The following is a 16,692-nucleotide window of genomic DNA, read 5'->3' as shown; positions in this document are numbered from 1 at the left end:
CTAACAGGGCTCCTTCTACCCAACCATACTCTCTAGCTTTTGCTTTCTGGGGAAAGGATGTAGGGGACAGCACCACACTTCTCTCTTCTCCCACCTCGTGCCTCAAACAGAAGATCCCCTACCAGAAGTGAAAAGAAGGGAGAGTGAGAAGCAGCATCTTCACTCCTCTTTAGTCTCCTTTGTACAGAACTGGACAGGATCAGGCTCTGAACAAATCACAGCTGTGAACAGTAGTTTCTTTCAATATATAAGTGAGGCAGTAAAGAACCCACAGTAAAGCTCAGCAATAGTGTTGGGAGAAGGGTGTTTGTGCTGGCAGATCAATGCCATTACTATCACTAATGCTTTCTTTCAAACCCAGCAGGTCTTGAATTCTTTAAAATAACAGTTTTAGCCAGATAGATGTGCTCTTTCATCCATCATGGTATGAACTGTAGTAGTGTTCCCTGGGAAAATCAGAAATGTGGGCTTAAGCCTTTTCAAAGGGGAGATGAAAGTGACCCCATGATTCTCCTTTCTCCCAAAAAAGTTCTCTGCCTGCTCTAACAGGTAAGTCCTTGCATCTCATCTTACTTCCTCTGCTTTCTTAAAAGCGCAAACCATGCATCTCCTCCCTGCTTGTCAATTAGGAAGGGTAAAATATCCCTTCCTTTCAAGCTGAAGTTTTTTACTGGAGCGATTCCTGGTACCTATGGAACTGCAGCCCCAAGAACAGTGTGAGATCTCTTCTGCTTTTGCTGGTCCTGTTTTTCTCTTGGTTGGTTTTTGGATGTGTTTCACTTGTAGTGACTGCTCTGAGTCCTATTTTGGAGCTGCTGAGTCTCCAGATATTGTGTGTGATGCCCAGGACAGACCTATGGTGTCTTCTCCAGTGTCTGGGTACATGACAGTGATGAGCTACAGTACTGTTTATTTGATTTAGCCTTGATTCTATATGAAATAAATGCATAAAAAATTGAAAACCTGGTGATAAATAAGAGCAATAAAGGATGCACAAAACAGTTGATATCAAAGAAATCTAAAAATTCCTATTTTCTATAGTTGCAGGGTTTGTAGGAAGAGATTATATAGCTATTGGTGACATAAAGTGCTTTTGTTGCAAGTGAAAATCTTATGTACTATCTTACAATACAGAAAATACTTGTTGTTTTGTGAGACTTCTTATCAATAAAGACATGTTTAGAGTGATGCATTCAGTGCAATGTAGTTTGCAGAGGTTAAAAAAGTGGCTTTCAGATTGCAATCATCATGAATAATGTATGTTTTACGTCAAAATGGGGATGAGTCAAAAGCAGGGTCCTAGAGGGATTAGACTTCCAAAACTATTCTCTGCACTTCTGTGCCAACAAGAGAAATAGACTGCAATAGAGAGACTGCAACTGAGAGCAGAGCTGTACCATGGTGTGGTACCTGTGCTGAAACAGGCAAGATTGAGAGATTAGAGACTCCGTTCGTGACCACAGTTCGAAGCGCTGCACACCTGGGGAACAGGAATAATTGGCAGGGGTTTGGAACAGGTGAGCACTGCTTAGCATGCAGAGAGGAAAGCTACTGACAGGCTCTTCACAGCTCATAAAATCATTATGCCAACTCACTGCCACTGCAAATGCATACATCCAGTGGGAGCTGTTCTCCACCAGATAGGTAATCATCCTCATTTGGCAAGACTGTGTTTAGACTGCAGCATGCCATGCCATGTTTTTCACTGGAAAACAGACCTTTGTGAAGTTAGGAAAAGTTTAAATGGGTAATTCACATAGTAAAGGCAAGGCTGATGGAAATTAATTCCAGGTGCAAAAGGAAATTAAAGGGAAACAACTGAGCATAAGATAATAGAAGAGCAGAAAATAAACCATTTTCCTGAAAGAAAAACAAGGTGTTTTTTTAATTGAAAGTGTTCCCGTTTGGGTAAAGTGTAGACATAAGTGCTCAGCAATTAGAGGAGTTGTTCAGGTTTCCTGTCATTTCAAAAAGACATATGGTGTGTCTGCATCTTGTGTTGAACAAAGCTGCTAGAATAAGGTCCATGCAGTCTGAAGTGAAGGATATTTGGGGTGCAAGTTCAAAAGAAACCTTGCAACAGAAGTTTGTTGGAAACTTATCTGCAGAATAAAGACTGGTTGGATGTGGATTGGCAGTGAGTAGTATTATGTTAGGGGGTTTTATTTATAGAGTTCTTGTCATCGAATAATATGACACATTTAGTTAATTGCATCTTTAGGGCCAAGATAATTTTCAGCCTGTTACTACAGATGTGTGCAAATGTAACAGAAAGCACAAAGTAGCCATTTGAACTTCCTAGGAAGACTTAAAATCTAACTTGGTGAAGTGAATTTCCTGTTCAGGTAATCATGTGTCTAATTATGAAAAATGAGTGTTAAGAAAAGGTCTGAGAGAGAACTTGGTGTGATTACCAGTAAGGAAGGTAATATTAAAGACCACTAGTGGAATGGGTGGGCTTCAGTCTTCAGCGGTGAAATTTCTCTTTGTATCCAAATGTAGTGATAGTGGGATATTTTTCTAAAATGGAAGCTAGATATTATGGTATTACATATCAGCAACATTAGTAGGTGAAGTGATTTCCAGACAGTAGTGGGAATACAAAAACTGGCTGTCATTCTCCAGGAAAACCTCATAAGCTATGTTGTCTCTGGGAGGACCTTTATTCTACATGCTATGCTTCTCAAATCCAAAAAGTAGGCGACACCTATGTTGTCTCTTACTGGATTTTCTGGAAATCAACACCCTACTGAAAGATGTGGGAAAATCATAGGAACATACAGAACAGGTCCAAGATGGCCTGGCCTCTTCTTTGTAATATATTCAAACATGTAAATATATATAAATATATATATATATATATATATATATTTATTACTTAGATGCAAAGTACTTCAGTTTGTGGTGAGGTTTTTTCATTAAAACCCCAAGTCTTGCTTAAGCCCTATATAAAGTCTGTATGAACTTCAGGAGTATTAAGAACTACAATAAAATCATGAGAGCTAGCTCACAGCCTATGGAAAACTCAGGTTTAGTTTCCCTATTGCTAGCTCTGGAATGCTTGGACAACTTGGACAGAAGAAAGTGGGAGGGGAGTGCATCACCCTGTTGCCATTAAGTGCAGGTGCCAGTATTTCTTTGTGTCTCAAAAAGATCTCTTAGATCCTGGAAAAAAATCAGAACAAATTTCGAAAGCACTATCAGCAGCATCTGTAACCCATAATCATCCCATTTGTGGCACCAGCATCAAGATGACATCTCAACAGTGTGACTACAGGTACTAATGTACATGGCAGCTCCCTCTCCCAGTTCAGCAGACTCATCAGGCTGGGACTGCTTTCCTCTTTGAAGGCAAAAATATAGAAAAAGAGTGCAAGGTCTGGGTTACTTTCCATTCTTGCAAGTACCAGCTTTTTTGGGAACAGCGAAGGTGTGAAATCAGCCTACGGAGCCTGCTGTCAGCAGTGGGTGTCACAGCCCACAGCCAGTCAATAGTTATTATGAGCCAAAAAAGACAGAGAAATCCGGCCAACTTGAGCAAAAGATGCAGCAGCAGAGAAGAGTGCAGAATTCTGGCATTTGCTTCTTGCATCATGGTCTGCTTTTATTCTTGCCGTATTAAAACTGTCATGGCTTTATGCTAATGTGGTTTATTCCTAGCCAGTGATTATTATGCTTTGAATTAGCAGTGCTCTTGAGAGCTTTTCTCATGAAAAAAACCATGTCCTTCTGAGAAATGCGAATGAGAAGGAAAAAGAGCTGTTACTTGCATTAGCTTGGAACTCTGTGTGTGTTTGGAGAGGATGAAGGAGAGAAGGGACACTTTCATGACTGATGTCAGGTACTGCGTGACTCTGAGACCACAGATTTGTGTGTGAGACAATACTGAAATTTAGGGAAGAGCAGTCAAAATATGGAAATGGCTTTGACACTGTGTTTGGCTTTCTGTGAACCCACCCTCTGGGTAAATTCTTTTTGACTCCACTGTTAGTTTTGCCTGACTGTAAATCTATACTCATTTACCCTGAGTGGGAGAGGCTTCCCCAGGGGCAGTAAGAGCGCAGCTGGTGTGGGACAGAGTTGTGTGTATGTTGTGAGAGTGTCTTTAAGGAATGTCAGTTCTCCAGGAAATGGTCTCAGCAATACCAGTTAGGACCAGCTAGCAAAGAGAAGCTGTTGCAGCTCTGAGATTTCATAACAAAGGCATCTGGGTAGCAGAGATCTTGGCTCAGTGATGGTGAAAAGCAGAGAGGGTAAGCAGCAAGAGAAAATTCAGTAGGTTTCAGCACTAGGTTTGTAGCAGGAAGACTAATTCAACAGCAGCAGTAGCCTGTCATTCCCAGTTTGCTCAATGGGACACTTCCTGTATGCCCCAAATAAGACACCAAAGGCAATACCAGCCCATTAGTTTTAGCAGCATCTCTAAAAAATCACAGCCATGGAATACAGTGGGATCTTAAGTGCTTGAACTAGAGGCATCTCAAAAATGGAGGAAGGGGGAAAGGAGTGGTCCCTTTGGATGTGCATATAGAGGGCAGTGGTCTGTACCCTGTGCTGGTCTTTGAGGCCTAGCGGGCTCCTGTAAAATCAGAAAGTATAAGGAAATTTCTGATTTCCTCTTCTTTTTACCCATGTGGTTTATTCAGCATAACCAGGCAATTCCCAGCCTTGACACAGCATGTCCCAGCTCCTGTACAGGACAGAGCCTTGTAATGGGTTCTTTGGATAAGAAGGTATTTCTCCAGGCAGTCAGGCACAAAGAGCTGGAACAGAATGAAATGGTTTGGCCGGATTATCTTTTATTCCCTCTGCTTTAAATTGAAAAGAGGTGTTCTCAGAAATGTCTTTTTCTCCATTACCCCAAAGAACAGCAGTTTTTAACCATTTACACTGAAATATCTGGGCTCACTCTATCTTGCTGGATAGCTTTTTCTTCTTTGGAAAGTTACAGGCAGCTGTATCTGGCATTGATATTGTACAGGAAAAAAGATTGCATTGTTTGTTAACATTCAAAACAAACAAAAGAGCAATAACAAAATAACCAACCTTCATGGAAAAACCTGAGGGACTCAAATAGTAGTTCAGTTGGAATTCTGAAAATGAAACCTCCTTTGTGTTAGAAATGCATCTGCCTGTTCCCATGAAAACCAACCTAAATTTGGCTCATTTAAAGCCTCAAAAAAATTTCCATTGAGATACATAAGAATTTGCCAGCCAAAATCTCTGGTGATTCTGTCAGTGTGGAGTGGGCGTGCTCATCCCTTCAAAGCAGTGTTCTTGCTGAGGTTCCTGAGCCCATGCTCATGCCTGAGGCTAATATTTAAGATACTAGAGGTGAATAGAAACACTGGGCTGTTGTCTTCAGAGGAGAAGAGATGACAATCTGCATCCTGTCTTTATGGATCCAGACTGTGTGTGCAAACCACTCCAAATCAGTGTTAGTGGCAGTGTCACATTACAACATAAGTCTGGGAAATGGTATCCCTTAAAAAAACAAAAACCAAACACCAACAACAACTTAAAAAACCAAAAGCCAAAAAAGACAGAACAGCACCACACACTTGTATGCTGACTGAACTATGCAGATGCTTTTTTTAGGGAGAGAGCTGCATGCTTCAGCCCAAGGCAGGGAGACCCTCTTGCATCCCTGGGAGCTGTGGCACAGAGACATCAACCTCTCTTGTGGCTGGTACCTTCCCTCTGTTGGTGTTTTATTTGTGGTCCTGGCTTTCCTCTCTCTGTGCCTCTAATGACAGAGATGTTATTTCCCAAAACTATCACCATAAATTTTGCCTTGCAAATGTGTGACGGGGGGGACCATGCAATATAACTGCATCAAGTGACCATCCCCAGATTTCCAGACTTCTCTTGTTCTCATCAGGTAGTAAGGGTAATTTAAATTCTTCAGGGTTTGGGGGTTTGTTTTTTTTCAATATTGAGACTATCATGATGTATTACAGGGTAAAGGTTGTAGATAACAGAAATCTTAAGAACAAAAGCTCAGTGAAAACCTCTATCCCCTTCAAGGGAATTCAGCCCTAAGTGGAGACTGTATTAAAATCCAAAATTAACAGTTTAATTGTTAAAAGCTAAGCACAAGAATGGGAGGGCAGAGAGTGGGCAGAAAAATGGGGCTACACTTGGGCCCCTCACTACAAGAAAGACACTGGAATGCTGGAGAAGGGCTGGTAAAGGTTCTGGACCACAGGTCTTATCGTGAGTATCTGAGGCAGCCTGGAGAAAAGGAGGCTCAGGGGGGATCTTATTGCTCTCTAGAAACACCTAAAAGGAGGGTGAATGTAGCTAAATGTAGCCAGGTGGAGGTAACCCTCTTCTCCCAGGTAACCAGTGGTAGGACTAGAGGAAATGGCCTCAAGTGGTACTAGGGAGCTTTGAGAGTGCATGTTAGGACAAATTTCTTCATGAAAAGGGTTGTAAAGCATGGGAACAGGCTGTCAGGGAAGTGGTGCAGTCGCCATCTTTGGAAGGATTTAAAAGATGTGTAGATCTGGAACTTGGGGATTGGTTTAGGGATGGACTTGGCAGTGCTGGGTTAACAGCTGGACCCGATCTTAGACATCTTTTTCATCCTGAACAATTCTATGATTTTTTAGCACCCTCTCACTAAGAAGTTCCGAATGTAACTCCTTTTTGTAGCCCAAGCAATTTTAATGGACATGGTAATAGTACCAAAGGGTCCTTGCTCTTAATAAATATTAATTAAAGTAAATATCTCTTTCCATCATAATAAAAAAACCCAAACTTGTAATATTTCTTTTAAATTATATAGCATCCTCTTTACCAGTCTCTGTCACACTTCCCCATGAATGGCTGATGGCTGAACTGCCAGCTGTCTAGAGCAATGTAGAACAATTTGTTAAAAGTCATAACTTTTATAACATAATAACCCATATTATGTTGAATCTTGTTGTTACTACTGTTATTTACAGTAGATTAACAATTTCACCAAAAGAAAATAAAAGAATGTTAAAGTAAGAAAGACTACAGCTTTTTCCCTTTGTTACTCTTCTCTGTGTCCATGAAAAATTTTGGCTGTCTGTGTATTTTTCTGATAACTTATTAAAGCATTTATTTCACTTCTCACCTTCCATGTTTTTTTTCTCTTTTTCTTGCTGAAATTACAGCTGAAGAGGTAGAAAGACTGGCTGCAATGCGTTCAGATTCTCTAGTACCTGGGACTCACACGCCTCCAATCAGAAGAAGGAGCAAATTTGCCACTCTTGGGAGAATTTTTAAGCCATGGAAATGGAGGAAGAAGAAGAGTGAAAAATTTAAACACACTTCAGCAGGTAACAGCCGCATTGGGGTCGGTTTATTAATCTGGAACATTTGCTCATCAAGGCTGAAATTGTGTAATAAAACCTCAGTTTATATGTATTTCAGCTCTTAAAGCTTGGCTTGGAGACATTCCTCACATTCTAAGAGGAGATCTTTAACTCTGTTACCAGCCTTTTCTTTAAAAAACCCAAAGCAACACATTGGGAGCATTACAATTGAAGCAGCAGCTCACCAAAACTGTGTTTTCAGGTTCTGCTACTAAGCTAGAGCCTAGCCCAGAAGAAATCTTTGAATATTGATTCAGCAGATTACAAATAAAGGAAAAAGCAGTATAAAAAGATCATGCTAATGGCCGATTTAGCCACACTGAAGTTCCTGTGAGTGCTAATAAAGGAGTGACAAAAATACAGGATAAGGAAGTTGACATTGTGTTGAGTAACTTGCATAACCAGAAATTATTCGTTCCATTGGGCAAGAATGATGTCTCCCTTGTTTTTTTGAGAAAACCAAATCTCAGTTCCTGCCACACCCCTCCTTTTGTCATTGCTTTCTCACACTTCCAGTCAAAGACCCATTTTATTTTAAAAAAATATGGAAAATTGAAAAAATGCGTGTTTATAATGTAACTTGGTCTGAGCAAGAATCCAGATCAAGGCACTGATGCATGTGGTGAAAGCTTTGCAATCTGTTTAAAAGGTTTCTTCTCTTTGTTCATTCATGATGGCAAATAATTACTACATTTGGTTTTGCAAGTCTTTAACCTGGATTATCTGTGAGAAAACATGGAGTTTCTCCAGATTTCTTATTGTTCTCACTGGAACCAGAAAAAAAGCAGTGAGTATCTTGCTCCTTCAAGTGCCAAAAGAGGCTTGAGTTTACAATCCAGTTGCTTTTGTGCTCTGTGTATTGCACAGTGGAAGCTTTTAGGCACTACTTGGATGTACCTGTGGCACTCCAAATCCTGTATTCCTGAAAATGGCCCACAGTGGGGTGAGACACCTCATTTAACTAAGTGTGAATTCTTGAATGAGTTTAAATGCAGAATAAGTGTTTTCAGGGTTTGTACCTGAATGATTTCTTTACTGTGTGCTGTTTAGGCTGTTTTCTGATTCGTCAGCCAAAAACTAATGGAAAAAACTGGAATAGATGGCTATATTGCTCTGAGTGATGACCATATTTTTTGACTTGACAGCTGAGAAGCTATTGTCACAAAAAAGACATCTTTCTGCAAAACAAAAGACTTGTCTTTCATGTTCTGCATCAGTCATAATCATAGTGTAGTGTAGCAGGATTTCCATGAAAACTATGTAGCTCTTAGGGATATGTGGACACTGTGGTGATAACTACTTTGAATCTAGTTTCAGCATGCTGGCTTGGTTGGTTACAACTAGGAGAATAACCATGGCTGTTCAGGAAGGCTGCCAAAGCTTGCCTACTGTTGATTTTTATGGTTCCTGCAGCTCCAGCTGATGAGGCTGAGCTGCATACTTCTGTGGTTAGACTGACTGGTTTGGAGCTGGACGGAATATGGCTCCATAATCCACTCTAGGCATTACAAGATATGTTGCTTAGATTTGCCCCATTACCAAAATATTTGGAAAACAAAACCAGGCAGAAAACATGTATTTTCTCTTCTCAGAGGAATAAGAGGTTTTACCAGACATGCCAGCATATCTTCTTCCCTCAGTAAGAGTGAGTTCAGTGTCTGAAAAATCAATTTAAAAGCTGGGTTTCCAGGAACATTTCTCAGTCACAGTACTGGGATTGATCTCAGTTGAATCCAAAACCTTTCTCTTTTTTTTTAGAAAAATTTTCATTTCTACTAAGTTAACAGTATCCTGCAGCTGCTCTTCAAAATTGGTATTCCTGTCAGCTCCCCTGCTACTAACTGCAGCAAAATTGACAAGGATCTCAAATTTGCTGGGCACCCTGTGGAAGGCAGGGATAGAGATTTACTTGTGGACTGTGTGAGAGCTGGGACCTCACAGTTTCCATCATCCCCAGCTCTGAGGAACAGGAATCCACCAGCATCCTACAAGACCCCAGCAATTAAGAAACATTGGTTGAACCTTGGATGTGTAGTACAAAAAATTTGACACATGAAAAACTAGCATTTTTCTGCCAGCATTTCCATGACCTCTTGTCAAGTATCTCTGAGCTCACTGAGAAAATATATTTAATCTTTCCAATAAATCAAAGGACAAGCTTTTGAGATGGCATAATGAGAGCCAGCATGAAACTTCATAATACAGGTTTATTTTCTTCTAGTGCACTGATAAATATGACACTTGGGAAAAAAACATTCCCATTAGTGTCCTGCAGACATGTACCCAAGCTTTCCCACCTGCATAGAACATCAGTAATTATAAAAAAATAGATACTAATACAAGTATTTTATTAGGCCCTTATTTGCTGCAACAATGGACTCAATTATTTTTAATGTCAAAAGTAGTAAAGGTCAAAACACATGGCCTAATCTGATGAAATTTCCTCTGAAATTAATGGGAGATTCTTCTCTGGTAGAGGACAGGAAGAAAGAGAGAGTCAGGCTGATAAATAAGGTTGAAAGTTTGCCTTTTTCTTGGTATTTCCAAGTGCTAACATTGTATATCCATATCTTATCAGACTAAAAGCTCTGCTTATTTATTCAGAGATTAATGTTTTAAAATACAGTTCAGCAGTCAGTGAGAAAAAAAAACACTTTTAGGTAATAGGAAAAGTTATTTTCTGACACCTGGTAATTGTGTGAGGTGAGACAGTATGTGACAGATAGAGGACCTCAATGTTATGCTTATTATATATGACTCCTCTCAGCACATCAATACTCAAAGTGTGATATTTGAGTGTATTAAGTCCCCCATCCTCCAAATTTGTTACTGTGTTGTCACTGACAAGCAGAAGGTCAAAAGGATGTTCATATTTTTGTAGTGCTTATATGTTTATAGGTTACGTTGGTTTTGGTATCCTTGTAGTGACATTGCAGAAGGGTCCAAAGTCTGACATGGCCTTGGTGCTGACTTGGTAACAAAGGTAAGAGTCATGGGGTTTGATGCAGACAGTTCATGCCTTTGTCTCACAGCTGGTCTGCCTGTGAGATCATCATTAGGTATTTCATAAAGCAGCCAGAGCAGGTAGAGAAGATCATGGTTAGGGTGATCTATTTGCAGATGGGAAGCACCAGATGAGCCATTGAGTTTGACCTGAGCAACCTCTTCTGCTGGAAGGTGGTGTGTTAAGGTGGTGTAAAGAATTGCACTGTGAATTAAAGGCGGGCTTTGACTAGACATAATGTCAGAAAAACAGGGAGATTACACTCTGTGAGGGACACCAATGTACCACAGCAGGAACAGAAACAAGTTAATTCTCACAGTAATTCTCCTCCTGGACAGAAGTGAAGTTCCCACCAGCACAAAGTGGTTTTCGGTATCAGGTTTGCAAATCATTTTATCACAGGACATCCTATTGAAAGTTCTTTGATGGGTGATGAGAATCCCACAGTACAACATAAACCCTTTAGACACTGAAGTTAGACAAAGAAACCAAACTCTGCCAGAATGTTATTCATTCTACAGTCAAAGGTATGCTGTATGTATTTTAAACTTAGATAAGATTTTTACATGAAGTGTGAAAACCTTTATTTCCATGCAGGGGCCAAGGCCCCCTCAACAAAATGAGAAGTATTATAAAAGCTGGGAGAACAGGCAGACTTCTAAATGGCAAAGTTCCATCTGTTGAGAGGATGTTTTTTTACAGCTGACAAGGAGCAGTTTCATGGCAGAAGAAGTCAGGAAGAAACAGAATTTTCTTTTCCCAAGCACATTTCCTTGGCTGGGTGCAGCTGGGATGGCTCTAGAAGACTGGTCATGGTTTTAAAAGCCACAGTGGGCTCTCTGGGAACCAGCAAAGCAGATAGCAAGAGAGCAAGCTGACTGTCTCCTCTGCTAGACCTCTGTAATTTTTTTTTAATACCTTGATCTTCTTCTGCTCACCTTGCTGTGAACTTGAAAAATGTTCCTGGGTGGGTTTCTGTTTTATTGCAGTGCTGTACACATGCTGAAATGTCATTTCCTGGAGATGTTTTGGGGAAGGAACTGCTTCTGAAATAAAGAAGCTTGAGGGGAAATAGATTCTGTGCTTACTTGAATTATTGTTGAAGGTTTTTTATCACTACTTCCATTAAAAGCCAACTGTTTGCAACCTTTCAGAAAAGAGATGTTTCAGCTGCTTGGAGGAGTTTGAGTAGAGAAAAATGTCTTGTTTTGTCATTTCCAGTTTCTGGTGACCTTCATTTTAAAGAATTGGTGCGTCTGTCTTCTGCCATCCTTGCTTCCTGAATTGCCGTGCTCAGGCAAAAGGGAGAAGGAAGTATGTAACTTGTCCATGAAGTACATTCCACTAGTTGGAATGACAAGCAAAAAGCAGAAAATGGTGAGAAATTAAGGGGTGTAAAGAAAGCTCAGTTGTAAGTAGAAGGGCAGAGGATTCAGCAGTATTTGGGTTAGGTCCACTGGTAGCCTATACAATGAGCAGAGAAGGAGCTGTGTCAGAAGAAACCTCCTCAGCAGCTCTGTTGCCAAGTAGATGGTTGTCTGAGACAACCAATAAACAGAGAAAAGGAAATCTTTTGAACTCAGCTTTTCCTCCTAGGTACATTGAAACCTCCTTTTATTTGTGTCCCAGTTTCCCTTCCTAGAAATACTAACAAACCTTCTCCACAGGGCAGTGATCATTCCTCTGTGCCACAGTTCCCATCCCAAAACCCATGGGTGAGCTAGTGAGCCACGTCCTGTTCTGTGACCACAGGAAGACACAACTGTGACTTTTTAACCTCATGGTTGGGGTACCTTCCTGAGAATAGAGGTCTGCTCCTGTTTCATTTAAGGTTTCATTGGCTTAGGTAAAATTGTAGAGATTGGTATTCAAGAACCTGTCTCAAAGTGTAGGACTGGAAAGTTGGAAAGGATAAAGATGGGGGATGAAGTAGACCAGAGTATCAGAAGAGCCAAAAGGCAAACCATTGTGAGGCAAGCATCATCAGTTGGCTTGGGGAAAAAGGACATTCAGGGCAGGTTTGTGGATTGGTCTTCTGCGTAAGGGCCACAAGACTCTTTTAATAGTTATCTGTACAGAGGATGACAATCTTCTCTTGCTAGCAATTACTCTGTTAAATAGGAATAGATGAAGTCTGCACTCTGCATCTAAAGATTTAAGCCAGACAGTGTAGACAATGCCACAAAAGGGAGCATATGGATTTTTTCAGTTCACTTCTTGAGGAGGGCATAACATGCTCTTCCATTTGCTTTCACTCTCCCTCAAGCCATTTAAAGATAATAGGTGAGCCATGACAAAGTTGAGTCATCCAAACTTTAGCTGCCTGGCTCCCAAAATATGCTTTAAAACAGATATTAATTTTGTGCCAGAATTTTTTTTTCCACTTGTTAAACCTTGGTGCTTTGGTTTTTCCAACCAGAATTTTTTTTAAAAGATACTCTATAAAAAAAATGATATGTCAGTGTGTTTATGTAAGTTTAGTCCCCCAGTCAGCAGAGGGGATTGCTTAAATTGGCAACACTTACAGGCAAGGATTTTTCAGTGCTTCTGATGAGTAATAAGAAGAAAACAAAATGTGGTAAAGCTGTTCAATTAAAGAAACTGTTATTCATAAACCATACCCAGATCATTTGATTCCTAATGCTGATTATTTCTAACTACAACAGGTAAATATTTTGAACCTTTCTTTCCAGAATATTCCAGTTGGGAGAAATTCAATTGTATGTTGCCAGTGCTTCTCTTAAACCTTCTGCTTTGCCAGTAACTGCCTCTTGTGTTTTTTTCATGTAAAACCCTTAGGGTATTAAACTGGTCATGCTATTTCAGTGAGACCTTTGCCTGGGGAAATGAGGAAGCACAGCCTGCAGACACACACACCTGCCCTCACCCCTGCCTGTACTTCTGGGGAGGTGGTCTGTGGGGTGAGACTCAGTGTGATTTTCCCAAGTGCCAGATTGTTGACATCTATCTGCAGAGGTTCTATTTTCATGGAAAAGTGTGGTTTTGTGTGGATTATTGTCTAACAAGGATAACTGTTTTAAAGCACTTTATGGTTCCATTCTGTTCGTCTGAGTTTTATTTAATATCCGCTGTGATTCCATATGAAAGGTATTAATATTTCAGTTACAATTCCTCTTATACTTTCAAGCCAGACTGTCTCTAGGTTTAGATATGGAGAACAGAAGTAATTATGGTATTTTCTTCCCTGACACTCAAATTCTGATGACTTGGAAATACAGTTTTGAATTCTGAATCAGTGTTTAGAGAGAGCAGGGTGTAGCTACCCAGGGTAGCTGGGTCTGAAGCCACCCTGAAGCCTGAAATACCTGAGTCCCTCCTGTTCCTCTCCATGATGAAACCTGTGAATCCTTCTGTGTAAAACTCCCAGGGGCCCTTTTGAAATGAAACAGCAAGCAGGTGATCTGCATGCTGGTCCAAGTCAGGTATTTTTGTGGTGCTCGAACAGCTCATACAGCATTAAGACATTGCTAAAAGTCACTGATCATTTCCAGGATTTTGGGAGAAGAGAGAAAAATAGCACTGTTGTAAAACTAAGTTCAAACTTGCTAAAAAAGAGCTCTGGTTTTATTAAAAATCAGCGATACAACCACTTTTCAGAGTTAGAAAGGGCTGCTATGTTCACTGTGTTGTGATTTTTTGAGAGAAGCACAAGATGTCATTGTCTGAAGAAAAGCAGCATTTTGAAGGAGCTTGGGCTGCTCCTGAATGCACACTGGATGAAGCAAATATTTATACATGGAGAAAAATAATTAAAAAAATAAAAAAAAAGATCATTATATTTCAGTGTTTTCTAGATGAATCTTAGAAGAGTTTTTGTGAAAATTTACTCAAAAACTGTTTGAAATTTCAACTAGATATTATTTAGCATAGTTAAAAACCTGAATTTCAAATATAAAATGGCCTGGTAGACAGGAAAATATTTGAATCTTTGGTCTGTTGAAGTACTACACTGCTTACGTTCAAGGACTGAATAAAAATTAAAATCCATATGCAGTTTTATTTTTTGCATTGATCCAAAAATGTACACTTGGTGTATTTTGAATTTTGAAATTGAAAAAAAAAAAATTCTAGGATAGCATATAACTTCTCTTTGTATGCACTGACATTTTCGTAATGTCTTTTGAGAAACTGGCCAGAAAAATGTACCAGAATTCATACAAATGTGTAGACAACTTTTAAAAATTTTCATCTTTTGCTGTTCCATAGAGGGAGCAATCTATCTTGTGTATCTGCTTACTGCTGTGGCACCAAGAATTCACAGAGATTTTTAAAGCCAGTCGTCATTTTCAGCATCACAATTAGATAAACAGCCCAAAGCTTAGGGTGGCAGAAGAAACTTAATAGCAAGGGAAAGTGATGGGTGATGTTTGCCTCTCTATTGCTGGTATTTTAAATTGCCAGCATTTTCAGATTTGTCATTTTAAGGAGGTTAAAAGAATGAAAATGCATTCAGAAGTTGCAGATTTGATTTGTACAAGGAAGGTAGTGGAAGCAGTGGTCTATTTTTATGCTTGAATTGCCAACTGGAAGCTCCTAGTTCAAAAATGGAGGAAACAATCACTCCCCTGGGAGCGTGTATTCCACTACAGAGCAGTATCAATGTATCTTCCTGAGATCTGCTGCAGAGCATTTCCAGGGTTTAAGAAGTGGGCTTTGCTTAGCTGGGCTGAAAAATGCGTTTGGGGATTGTTCTAGCCCCGTGCCAGCTGTAATGGAACGTGTGAAATGAGGCCTCTAAATGTGTCCCTTCTTACAGGAAAGAGATGTTTAATGAGGCTGTTCGGTTTTTATGCTAATTACATTTCCAGCTGCTGTGTGAAGATTATATGAGGCCACCCAAACTGTAATGCTGCAACATAATTCTACAACAGTGCATTCATGTTAAAATAATATAATACAATTAATCCATTAGAAAAAGTACAAATTGGGGCGATTGAAAATAAATGCTGTTTGTAGCTTAAGTGTTTTAGCAACACATCAGAAATAATGGAATATCTGGTGGTGGGGAGAGATGTGTGTTTGGAATAAGCTCATTTATGTGTAAAAAGTTGTTGCATATCCTCAGCTTCTATTACAATGACTCATAAATGGTGCGTCTTCATCAGACTCTGTCCTTACAGGTTATTTCATTTAACAACAAAATGTTGTGAAGCTGCATTTTATTTTTAGATTGCATGTGAAGCATGGATATTAATTAATATTTCTCAGACTGCTGGCTTTTGTTCTTTGGGTTTCCACTGCCTTTGTAAAGGCACAGGAGAAAATCACATTTCACAGTGACATGAAGCCATGAGGAAATTTGTCTTTGCAATGATGCTTTGGCTGAGAAGTGCTGTTGAGGAAGTTTTATTCCTAGAATACTGTTTTGCTCTCGTGCAGTGTTTCCTGCAGGGAGGAAATGAAGCAGGAATCCCCGAGGCCAGCACGGCAGTACCTCGAGCAAGTCCTGCTGTGACATGTGACCCATGTTGTGATTGGGAAATGGGTTGGTATGGTCATGTGAGCATGCAGCCTAGTGGGTCTAATCTGATGGGACTTTTTAATCACGGTAGTTGCCCTTTATTTCCATGTCCATGAGCTGCATTAAAAAGGCACATACAGTTAGATGTATACGGTATTGACAGCAGAGATGACAATTCCAGGCCTGTGGGGATCTGAAACATGGATGGCAATCACCCAGACAAAACCATTAACTTCATCAGTTCTTTCCAGGGATGCTGGGGCTAGTATGTTGAGGAATAATAAACAGTTGCTAGAAAGAGAAACTGAATTGCCCTATATACAGAGGTTTAAAAGGAAAACACAGATTATGAATTGGAAATCAAAGACAGCTTGATGAAGACAGCTTGTATAAACCTTGGTCTAAGTCTTGTTTAATCTAGGGCTTGTTTATACATTGTAACTTGAATTATTTAAACCATAAATATGAAACTGATTAGTTATGGCATCATAAACCCTTGGGTGGATGTTTATGCAGTTCATAAACTCTTTCATTTTATTTTAATTCACTAAGGCAAATTTAGTTCTGAATTAAAGTGTCCAAGTAAGTGTTTAATGTGGCATTGGTGATCCTCCTTGAATTACTGATTCAGATTGCTCTTCCTGAGCACCCATGTAAGTCAACACAGGAGCTAATGTGTAGGAAAGAGTAGATCAGACTGCCTGAGGTGTCTCAAGAGATGGGTTCTAAAGGCTCTGTTTGGTGAAAGCTACACCTGACTTCTTGGGCTGCCTGAGGGACTGGGCAAAGGAAGTCCAAGGTGGTGATAAGAACATTTAATGAAGTGAGAAAGCAGTTGTCTTCTCTGCCAAATTCTGCTG

At 39.9% G+C, this 16,692-nt stretch overlaps 1 protein-coding gene across 1 annotated transcript in view; it reads left to right on the top strand.

Moving 5' to 3' along the window:
* Positions 1-16,692, top strand: part of PHACTR1 (phosphatase and actin regulator 1) — a 294,138-nt gene that overhangs the window by 171,465 nt on the left and 105,981 nt on the right. The window contains exon 5 of the mRNA XM_058832069.1: positions 7,146-7,310. Within this exon, the coding sequence (XP_058688052.1) occupies positions 7,146-7,310 (165 nt within the window). The remainder of the gene's footprint in view (positions 1-7,145; positions 7,311-16,692) is intronic.

The sequence above is a fragment of the Poecile atricapillus genome, chromosome 2 (genome assembly GCF_030490865.1).
Source record: "Poecile atricapillus isolate bPoeAtr1 chromosome 2, bPoeAtr1.hap1, whole genome shotgun sequence".
NCBI lineage: Eukaryota > Metazoa > Chordata > Aves > Passeriformes > Paridae > Poecile > Poecile atricapillus.
This window is presented reverse-complemented; position numbering and strand designations above follow the sequence as displayed.